An 11949-nucleotide genomic window follows, 5' to 3' on the forward strand; every position below is an offset into this window, starting at 1 on the left:
TCTTCCATTTTCATTACATAGAACACATTAAAACTTTAATATGAATCTCATTGATTGCAATATATCAACCTTCCTTTTTAAGTATGCAACACAACAGTTTGATTCAATTCTTTAAAATGAATCTTATGCCAAGAGCTCATTTCTAAGAAGGTAACAAAATCAAAGGTAAAAGAAGAAAGGGCCAGAGAAAGGAATCTGGCTAGACTGTGAAGCCATTTTTAAGACCAAATTGCAAGTCCAGAGAATTTATGGGCTTTTTGGGACAAACTTTTTTAGGCCAGCTTACATGTCCAAAGAGATAATGGGGTGGGTTTCTTATATCCCCATCTCAGCTTATTTCTATGCAAAATACATACGTTTTTTAAGTAATTTTTATTTTAAAATATATTAAAATAATAATTCCTGATGATATTCAGTAGTCGTGCCTAGAGATATTATATGATCACCCATGATCTCTATACGTGAATAATGTTCTCCATGTCCTTTTCTTGGGTGATAGAATTCCTTACCCTTTAGGAATCGCTCCTTGTCAGTTGTGATTTCTAACAAAATTAGTTGGTGTATGAAAACATATTAGCTTGCACGCCATCTTAATTATCTTTCACGTTTCATCTCTTTCCTTTCCAAAATTTCAAAACATGTAATGGTATCTTCCTGGAGGTTTTGCTTGCATCTTCGACTACCTTGAAGAGTGCAAGTTCATAACATACTGTGTGAGTAGAATAGCTGTACTCATTGGCTTGCCGATATGGAGCATTGTTACTCTTTAGGATTTGTATGAATTAGGCTCTATTCATAAACATTTTAACCTAACAATGTGTGTTTTTATTATTTTGTAAACGCACCTCGGTGATGGTACATTTATATATAGTAAAGAGGATCGACGAACAATATAATTAATTAATACATAACAAAATTGCAAAGAAAAACAAAATTTTAAAAATATTTTAAACACGATAATATAACTAACGTATTAAGGGATTTTTATTATTTACTAATCTTATACAATGACATTGCTCGATAATTGTACATTTATCATAGGTAAATCATCAATAACAATCTTGACAATATTTTAAATACTATAATGTAACTTATTAAGAGATTGTATTATTTACTAATCTCGCTCTATGCCATGACTCAATGATTGTACATCTATCATAGGTTGATGATTAGTGAATAACAAAATTGCATATTTAACAATCAACATAACATACAATACAACGAGTCAAAAACATCATCATAACACCCTAAAAACAAACATTAATATAACAAATAAAAATATCATCACATAGTAAAAATAATATCTACGCAACATAACAATTCAAAAACACATCGACACACATCAAATTTTACACCGAGACCAAACCATTATGCCTCAGATAAATCTATTGTAACCCGATCCTTCCAATCCCATTACGAGATATTAATTCCAACCTTATTCCATCTTAAAAAATAAATTCTTTAAAGGCATTGTATCCTTAGATATTTTCATATTAGTGTGTGGATTCCAACACTTCAAATATCGCACAACAATCCATAACATGTTAAAAATGTTTTAAATTAAAACATTTCATCACAATTTTAATAAAAATCAATAACATGCAAAAATTGTTTTAAATAATCAATAAAATGCTAAAATTGTTTTAAATAATCAATAAAATGCATTTGAGGTTTATTGGAAGCTGTTGGAATGGTGACCCGCAGCGGTGACAAATTGGGAAATGTTGCCATGTGGATCCATTGTGGGGGGAGATCGACGTGCTTGGAGTCTCAGTTTCACTTATTTCTATATCTTCTTCGATCTCTCCTCCGCAACGGCTGCTATCTTAGCAAGGGAGCCAAGTTTTGCTTTTTGAAAAATGGAGGAAGGCAGGAGGTTCGGTCAGCTAGAAGGAGAGGAGAGCGTGACCGGTCAGTGGAGTCTTTGGTGTTGGCGGATCGGTTGGGAAAAGAAGAAATAGAGGAGGGGCAAGCGCTTGCCAAAGTTGGCTAGGAATAGAGAGAGCCTTCTCTCTTTTCTCCTCTTTTCTCTCCAATCTCTCTTTTTCTTTCTGCACGCTTTTTCTCTTCTTTTTTCTCAATTTTTTATTTTCACTCCACCCTCTCTTTTTTCTTCTCCCCATATTTTTTTTTCTAAAATTTTCTCTCCAACCCAAATCTTTGCTCACCCTCTAAGTTTTTTCTCTCTTGATTTTCTCTTTTTTTTTCTCTCACACTTCTCTCTTTTTCTTTTTTCTTTTTTCTTTGTTCTTTTTTATTTTCTCCTTCTCAAATTTTTCTTCCATGCTTTGCTTGTGTGTATCATACATCTATTTATACTCCCCATTATTCTCTCACAACTCAGATCCCATCTTTCAACTTTTTTTTTCTTTTACTTATTTTTTTACCTTATCTCTTAGTTGTTAGGGTAGGGGAAGGGATTAGAAACGATTATGTTAATTAATCCCTCAGCCCTTCCTCAATTATCACTATGCTCACTACATTTTTTTAATATTTTTTTTCTTTGGTTTTTTTCAGCTTTTATTTTATTTTTAAAAATTTATGAAAAAGTGCATTGAGAGCACAAAAGTTGAAACCTGTAATGAATAGCTAAAATTAGTAAATATATTTAGAGATTTTTGTATTTATGAAACTTTTTAAAATTATACATATACTAAAAGGAAATGATATTTTTCTATAGAAATGACATAATTGTAAATTTTTTCAATTTTTTACTATAACGGTATTATAGCAGTGACAAAATTATAAAATTTTCAGGATTTTGTTTATTTAGAAAACAAGTGTTTTTTTATATTTTTTTTCTATTCATACTTAGAATTTTTATGATTTTACACTTAGCCTATTTATCACCATTTTTTTCATCTTCATTTTTTGTATTTTTTTTAGTTTTTGCTTTTTTTTCTTTACACTATTTTTCAGAAAAAAAATATTATTTTTTATTTTTTACAATTTTAATATTTATCACTCTACATTTAGCTTATTTATATTATTCTTTTGGTTCTTATCTTTATTCTTTTGTAATTTTTATTTTATTTTTTCTTTATACTTTTTTTTGAAAAATTCTATATTATACAAAGATATATTTAATTAAATTCATGCATGAGGTTTTTTATTTAAAATTAGATTTTTATTTAAAAAAACACATTTATAAAGATTATGTATTTATTTTTTTTGCCATAAAAATTATTTGACCGACAAAAAGCACAAGTCAAATAACTAGTATATAATTAAAAGAGGAGTCAAATTCGAGTTATATAAAATAATTTTAATTATATAATATTCAAAAGCATCAATTAAAGTTAATTTTTCTCCATCCAATCAGAAATAATCATCAATCCTTTGTTAAAAGGAATAAATGAAGATGGACAAGAACACAAGAAAAGAGAGAGCCCCCGTCAGCGGTGTTAGCGGAAAACACGGGGACTGAGATTCCCATTGTGAAAGGGACTTCTGGCAATTAAGGTTAATTTCCTCCATCTAGTCATAAATAATTATTAATCCTTTATTAAAAGGAATAAATTAAGATGAACAAGATCAACAAACAATATACGGTAGAAAACAAAATAAAATATCAGTACGGCCTAAAACGATGAATAAAAAACAGGAGGAGTTGTTGCGGATAAAAGTCTCCGGTAGGAGTTTGAGGGCTGCTTTATGGAAGATTAAATTTTTTATTCTTATTATAAGCCTATGGAACTGCAAGCTAAGCCAGTATTCCACAATATTAACTATGTAAATAATCGAAAAGTTTATTCAATTCTTAGAATATAAAATACAAATCTAAGGCAGCAAGAGAAAGAAACTCAAACTATGGCCAGAGAAAGGAATCTGACTAGAATATGGAGATCCTTTTACACGTCCAGATGATAGATGGCCTAGAGGGGACAAAGTCTCTTCTAGATCGGCTTACAAGTGCAGGGAAGTAATAATGGGATAGCTTCTTTTTTTATCGGCTCATAAAATTATGATTGCGGTTGTTTTTTAAAGTGTTTTTTATTCAGAAATGTATCAAAATAATATTTTTATTTTATTTTTAAAAATTATTTTTGATATCAATGTATCAAAATGATCTGAAAACACTAAAAAGATATTAATTTGAAGTAAAGAAAAAAATAATAAAAATTTAATTTTTTTCAAAAACGCTTTTAAAACACAAAAACAAACAGGGCCTAGGCTCGTAGAGGTCTAAGTTAGGTTAAAGTGCAGCTTCAAAATGCATCTCCAAGTTGCATTTGTGCCTGAGTTGTGATGATTATGGACACTAATCTTTAGAGAAAGGGAAAAGATGAGGAACAGGAATACATGGATGGCACAAGAGACCTTGCTAGTGAACCTTCTGTGTGGAAAGAAATGGAAGCATATTCCCTGGTTGGAAATGCTGTATGCTTTCCACCTAGAGATCACTAAAAAGGATGCCTCTTTAACATGCAAATTTATGAATCCAACTGCTTCTAGCTAGAGAGGTCATTTTGTCATCAAGAAGTTGTTCTAGAATTTAGGATTTTTGTGGTTAAGAAGACAAGAGACATGTGCCTCGTACAACAATTCTTGGTGTGCATGATTATTATTTTGCAGACATGTTTTGGTAGTTGTTTATGCTAATTAACCCCCAGTGATATCTAGCAAGTACTCCTTACCTAGAAAATATATCACATACTTAATTTCCTGTCGCTCACTGTTTGTGATTTATAACAAAAGCAATTAAAGTCACCAGTGAATGTATGGAGGTTGGTGAATTAAGTTGTTAGGTGAGGTCTCAGGATATGATTTATATTATTTTCTAACACACCTCCTCAAAAGCCCTTTAAACTTTAAATTTGCACATGCTCACTTTACCTTGTGCTTAATTTTTATCAAATAAATGGGGATGATGAGATTCGAACTCGTGACCGCTTGATCATCAAGGCTCTAATACCATGTCAAAGAACCATCTCAACCCAATAGTTTAAACTGTTAGGTGAGGTTTCAAGATATTATTTATATTATTCTCTAAGAGTGAGTAACAATTATCATAGCTTAATTATACAGGCCTTTGCATGTTTTCTTTCAGTTTTCAAATTCTTTCCTCTCAAAAATTCAACGCGAATAATCATATCATATACATATTTTCCTGACAGAAGACACGAAACATTCACAAAATGTTCATCCTTTGTTTCCTTAGCTATTCGATGGTGAGATTACATCGGAGTTTTTTGAACAGTATTGTCACTATTGCAAAATGGGTTTGGCTATTATGTTTGTTTGTACAATATTTTGAACACCTTCACAATTGAGGAGAAGACCTGATTGTTATGTTTGTACAAGAAGACGGATATCCATTGTAACATTCAATCTACGAGCTTTTTTTAAAAAAAATTAGAATTATCCTTAGTCTGGTCATAATCATTGGAAGAAAACTTGATTTGAAAGTCGACTTGTTGTAGGTTAAATGAGTTAATTCAAATCAATTCAGATTTTTATTAAATGCCCTAAAATCCTATAAAGCAACAAGTACCCTATAAATAGCCATTGAAGTAAGATGAGCCACGCCATGCAATTTCATAATGACATTGTTTTGATGCCAATACATCACTTTCATGGCTACAGAAAAAATAAAAACCCCCAGCTTGCTTTCATATATGCACTGGTCACAGCAGCATCACATGCAATTTCTACATGATTTGACAGTCTAGATCATCAGATCTTTGTCACATGTTTGAATGGCATCCAATGTTATTTGTTCTATCGTTCCATCTGCGATCCGGATCAACCTCAAAATCCATTAATCCAAGTACTTGCATATATAGTTTTTCATTCAGAGGAATTTACAGATCTGTTATTCCAAGGAGTACAGGCAAGCATATCACATATGGCATTCCAACGTTTAAATATCTAACGAATTGAATCTATCAAATCTTTCATGTATCTAATGTGTGTTAAAATGATTCTAAAGTTATATTGAAAGGTTAAAGCTCCAACGTTTGGATTTGTAGAATAATAGTGAGACCATCACTAAATTATATATTAACGAAGAAGAATTAATTGGAGCTACATCATTAAAAGTGAGGATTGGAAATACCATGGTATATAAACATAAAAATTGGTAAATAGTAATGTAAATGCAGATGAAAAATATTTCGTCATTACTTTTTGATGTAAATAGTAACAAAAAATTTATATCAAAAATTTCTAATGTCATATATAACAACGAAATATATTTTGTTGGTAATTTTTAATGAAATTTTTGACAAAGTATCAAAAGTAATAAAAAAAATTAATAAATATCATCAATAATTTCATTAAAAAATTGATACATCATTATTTAGCAATAGAATTGCTGAAGAAAAATTTTCCCAGCAACATGTTTTTGTCAGTAAATCTATTAGGGATATAAATTATTGAAGAAACAATACTTGAAAGAATATTTCATTAACGTTTTCCAATTTTGTTGTAATGAGTTCATAACATATGAAAGGACCTAGATATGCTCTTAAATAAATACTGGTAATTTTATATAAGATATTATTATTGGAGATAGATTGACTTATCTTTGGAGATAGATTGACTTATCTTCGAAGATGCTGATTGAGTCTTGGCTCGAATTGGACTTCTATTTCAAAAACTGTAGACCTGAAAGAGGAACATCTGGACATGAGACGACAACACTATCAACATCGATCGCGTTTCTTATCGGTACAGAAGCAGATTTGAAAGCTTTTCTGCATTTGTCTTACAACATATATAGCCTTGTAACTTGATGCATGCACAAGAGCAAGAAATTAAATGCAAGAAAAGCAGGGACCAGGGGGTGACCAGGGGGTTAGGTCCAGTGCTTGACCTCAAGTGCCTCGCTTCAACCCCCACGTTAGCGTTTTGATTTGGTGGGCACTGACTTGTCCAATAGTTAACCTAATCCCCACCCAATAGAACACAAAGCAAGACCCCTTTCTCTCCCTATCCACAATCATCCTCGTTATTCACAATTTTGCCTCACGATGGCTTGTACAAGCTTTTACTTTCTATAGCACGCCAATTTGAACAATCCGTTGGCTGAGGATTGGTTTTTTACAGCAAGTTGGCATTATTGAAACAATTTCATTATAGTTTATATTGACTTTGAATAAATTCTTAAGCGATGAGAGATGGATGCCACTTGATCGAATTCTTAATATTGCATTGAACTCTTTCGATCGAATTCTTATCAATATCCTTTTCCTTATAAGTGTTATTTGATTTTATTAGATTTGAATCTCCAGAGATGAAATTCAAAAGTGAAACTTCTTCCTTCGTAATTCCTCCTATGCAAGAACATGCTCATTGATGTCTTAAATTTATGATTTTTTACTATAATGTTTTGATCTAAGATCATGTGACCTATTTTTCGTTCTTAATGCATTAAAATCTTAAATTATTATAAGATAAAAGTTGACACGAGACTACAGTTAATAAGATTTATTAAAGTCAGCATAATAACATCAAATCTATCTAAAAACAATAATTTCTGAAGTTAAGCAACAAGAAATAGGGAGTCGGTGCAATTTTCCAATTTCAAAAGAAAATTTCCCTTTTTTTCATTTTAAGAATAAAAAAAAAAACTAAGCAGGTCTTAAATATGAACAGTTGCAAGTTGTCCTGAACCATGTGTTTTGTTTTTTTAGGCCCAAACAAAGACACAGATAAAAGCAGGACATGCACATAGAAATTTGCAGGTTAATTTAGTCCGTCTCCAAATAGAGAGGAAAGAAATGAAAAGGTGTGAGCTCTGTGATTCTTTAGCAAAAGTATACTGTGAATCAGATCAAGCCAACCTATGTTGGGACTGTGATGCTAATGTTCATAGTGCAAATTTTCTTGTTGCCAAACATTCAAGATCACTTCTTTGTCATGTTTGTCAATCTCTCACGCCCTGGACGGGAACCGGACACAAGTTAGGCCCTACCCTTTCTGTCTGCAACAACTGCGTAAACAACTCGGTTTGTAGAGAAGAAAGAGGAAGAGAAGATGACGAAGAAGGCGACAATGATGATGGTGATGATGATGATGATGATGATGATGATGATGATGATGATGATGATGATGATCTTGATAGAGAAGAAGATGGTGATGAAGATGAAGATGAAGAAAATGGTGATGGTGGTAATGATCATGGGGGTGAAGATGATGAAGAAAATCAAGTAGTTCCATGGTCTTCTACGCCGCCTCCGCCTGTTTCAAGCCCTTCTAATGATAGTGAAGAATGTTCAAGCAGATTTTGTGACAGTGATGGAGGGATATCAAAATCAAGAAGAGCATTTTCTTCGAAACACAGGCGTGGAACTGTGCCTTAGCCTACTAATTCTCATCGGGTTTAGGCTACGAGTCATCTGTGTTTGATGTTAATTTTGATAATCAAAATCTTTCATCCAAGCCCTTATAAATCTTGAAGCGAAATTGAAGATTGTAAAGATAGAACTCTCTCTTCTGAATCAGTATCATGTAGGGTAGCTAGGCTGCTTCTTGTTGCAAGATAACCTGAATGTGTTGAAGTCAAGTGAATCAACTTTTATGGGTACCTTGAGCTTAAGGATAGCTAAAATTTCCCATGTCACAACAAGCTCAGCAAATCAAGAACCTGGATTTGCTGAATGATGATTTTCACTGGATTGTAATAGCCAGGTAATTTTTCTGTAATAGCGAAGTTGTTATAACTTGAATCTTAGAATGATCTTTATTTACTCTCTGATATTTAACCTTTCACTAAGACTATTGTTTGCACTAATCATAAGTTCCTGCAATTTCCTGCAGCAATGCATATATCTTTCTCCAAACTGAAATACAAATTCTATTGTAAAATTCTAGCTGCACTATTCTACAAGTTTTGGTTTAGTTTTTCTTCAAGAAATTGTCCTAGATTTTCAATATGACATGATGGAATCACCAGGTGTTTGAATGGTCCATGTCAAAAACTTCTTCTGTGGTGCAGATTTCGTCCCCAACTGAATGTGGGACCCTACTCTAGAAGGAATGTGGATACCATCATCTCTCTCATTTACTTAGAGGAAATGGTTTTGATTCTTTGACCAACGAATATAAACGTAGCAGATCATGACAAAATCCATTGACTCTGGGGTTGATGGTGGTATGCCTTCATTGTTTCTTTTGCAAGAACCACAAGTTTTGTTGCTGAAGTCCCAGCTGCTGTTCTTTGTTTCATTGCCTTCCTTTCAATTTTTTTATGTGGTAATAAAAAAATTGAATGGTTTCAGGTGAGATTAGTGCCTCACCTGGGCCACATGCATTGTACTAGGATTTAAATTAATAAAATATTCATTCCTGCCAACAGAAGAGGACATGGTTTCCCAAACACAAATGAATAATCTGCGGCTGCAAGACGGTGAGGAGGGAGTAATTACGAGTATGACAGAGAGTATGATAATAATTGTTTTTTATTTATAAATATATTAAAATAATATATATATATTTTTTAAAAAGTTTATTTTTGATATCACCTATTAAAATAATATAAAAACATTAAAAAAATAATTTTAGTTAAAAAAATATTAAATTTTAACTATCTCTATTTAAACTGCAATCTAAAATAGACACAAAATATCTTCAGATTGTGATCTCCACCTGAGCTTAAGATAAATCTTCCTATCTCTTTGTCATCTATTGAGATTTGGCTTAGTTTTTTATATTTGTATCTTTTACTTCAATTTAATTTGAGATTTTCAAGAAAAAAGAAATATTTTGAATCTATGATTAGTAATTTAGATGGATGTCTAAACCTGATAAAAAAAAATAATTTGAAATTAATAGAGAAAATTAATTCGAGGATATCATAGAAAAATTATATGTATAAAAATAATATAAATTAATGCACAACGTCCGACCACATAAAATAAGGATTTAGGAGGTTTATGTAAGCAGATTGCAGCTAGATTATTGGAGGACATTAAAAAATGTTATTATGTGATTACAATTATAATAGTTAATTAATTTTCCGACAGCTGAACGTGCGTACCATAAGCCATGTTTGATCATGGATAATTTTCCTCGTGAAGCTTTTTTTAAAGCAATTTCAGTATATTTAAGAACATGATGATGGAATCACGAGAGTGGACAGTTGATTGCTTTGTTAAAGGAGAGTTGATTGCAATTTAGGGAGAAATTCTGAAAAAGAAATCCATTACTATTAGGTAATTTAATTTAATGATATTTATTGTCGTGATATATTCTATAATTTAAATAAAATTATTAATTATCATCGAAATTTTAACATCATATATATTAAAAAATCTGAATATTTAAATGAAACTCTAATATATAATATTAAAAAATCTGAATATTTTTAAAAATCTCTTAACTATATATAACTTACTCTCTAACGATGAAGGCAAATCATTAACGAGAAATATTTTATAGCTCAGAAAATAATCATCCACCACCAAGAATATCAGAGATATTTATGTCACCTTTCACCTCTGTTGACGTTTTGATTCTGTTTGTGATAGCTATGGAAAGCTGCCAGAAACTGAATTATTCATTTATTCTTCACGGTGTTCGTGGCCTTTGTAACTTCAAATGATAGCCACTTCTTGCTCGATCGTTATTCTCTGGAATATTATCACATAAGAATTGACCATGTGATGCTCTCTTGCATTGCCCTACTTCCCCTTCGTCACACCAGCAAAGTGATGCCAGCTTATTCCACTCGAGCTCGACGTCTCGATCCATCAAGGGTCACTCCTTTTATTGGATGAGTTTCGAGAATTCGGTGCTTCACAATGCCTTTAGAACTAGGAGGCTGATGAAATTGGGAGGGCTCAATTGATTAGGTGAAGGAAGAAATCCAAGAATGAATGAGTAATGTTTGGCATCTTTCTCTCACTGGTCAATTTTTGAGGTCCCAAGTAGGTTATCTTCATTGAAACAGTGACAATAAGTCCCTTGTGAAATGACTTGCTGGAAAATGAAATGAGCTCAGTTTCTAGCAAGTTTGACAGTAACGTTTTCTTTATCTTCTTGAAAGCATTGCGTTGAGCTTCAATGTATAAAAATCTGAATCATGCCATGCCACCCCCATTAATTTGGACACCCATTTGGGAGTGCAAATTAATGCCACCCCATTCGGCACCGTTTGACAATAATTGATTTTTAAAAAATACATTATCTTTATTAGTGTTTTTTTATTATTCTGATGTGTTGGTATAAAAAACAATTTAAAAAATATTATTTTAATATATTTTCAAATAAAAAATATTTTTGAAAGTTACGCTTCACCACAATATATATCAAACAATACATAACTTACTTTTTATTTGTAATTGAATTACAATTAGAACCGATCAAACTTGATCTATCTACTTGTCATTGACAATTTTGTTTTTTATGACTAACTTAAATACTTGATATTTTATTTATAAGGTGAATGAACTTGTTTTTTATTATCATTTCAGAATGAAATTCAAGAAAAGACTGATATATAAATTTCTTATGAATTTAATTCATCACTTTGAATTAGGATGATTTACTATTTATAATTAAATTAATGTTTTTTTAGTGTTTTTTATGATTTTGATGTGTTGATGTCAAAAAAATTATTTTGATATATTTTTAAGTAAAAAATACTTTAAAAAAACACTTTGCACCACAATATTAAACAACACGTAACTTCCTTCTTATTTTTAATTGAATTACAATTAGTACTATATTCAAATTTGATCTAACCACTTGTGATTGACAATTTTGTTTTGTATGCCTAGCATAAATACTTGATAATGAACTTGTTTTTTATATTATTATTTCAGAATGAAATTCAAGAAAAGCCTACGGATAAATAAATTTCTCATGAATACATCATTTAATTCATCACTTTGAGTTAGGATGATCGATTTACTAAACTATCTATATGTATAAAAATTGGTTAAAAAATTCCTCTCATCGAGTTACCTTTAGAATTTAAAGCAAAAAAAAAAAAAAACAGTCTCC

At 31.2% G+C, this 11949-nt stretch overlaps 1 protein-coding gene across 1 annotated transcript; it reads left to right on the forward strand.

Annotated features, from left to right (window-relative positions):
• The first annotated feature begins 7621 nt into the window (after positions 1–7621).
• Positions 7622–8703, forward strand: LOC18102968 (transcription factor SPT8). The gene has a single exon (XM_024581067.2). It carries the CDS (start codon positions 7725–7727, stop codon positions 8304–8306), a length of 582 nt encoding a protein of 193 aa, XP_024436835.2. The 5' UTR covers positions 7622–7724; the 3' UTR covers positions 8307–8703.
• The last annotated feature ends 3246 nt before the right edge of the window (positions 8704–11949 follow it).

The sequence above is a fragment of the Populus trichocarpa genome, chromosome 11 (assembly GCF_000002775.5).
Source record: "Populus trichocarpa isolate Nisqually-1 chromosome 11, P.trichocarpa_v4.1, whole genome shotgun sequence".
Classification (NCBI taxonomy): domain Eukaryota; kingdom Viridiplantae; phylum Streptophyta; class Magnoliopsida; order Malpighiales; family Salicaceae; genus Populus; species Populus trichocarpa.

Coding starts and splice junctions, on each gene's coding strand:
- LOC18102968 (XM_024581067.2), top strand. CDS start 7,725: ATGAAAAGGTGTGAGCTCTGTGATTCTTTAGCAAAAGTATACTGTGAA.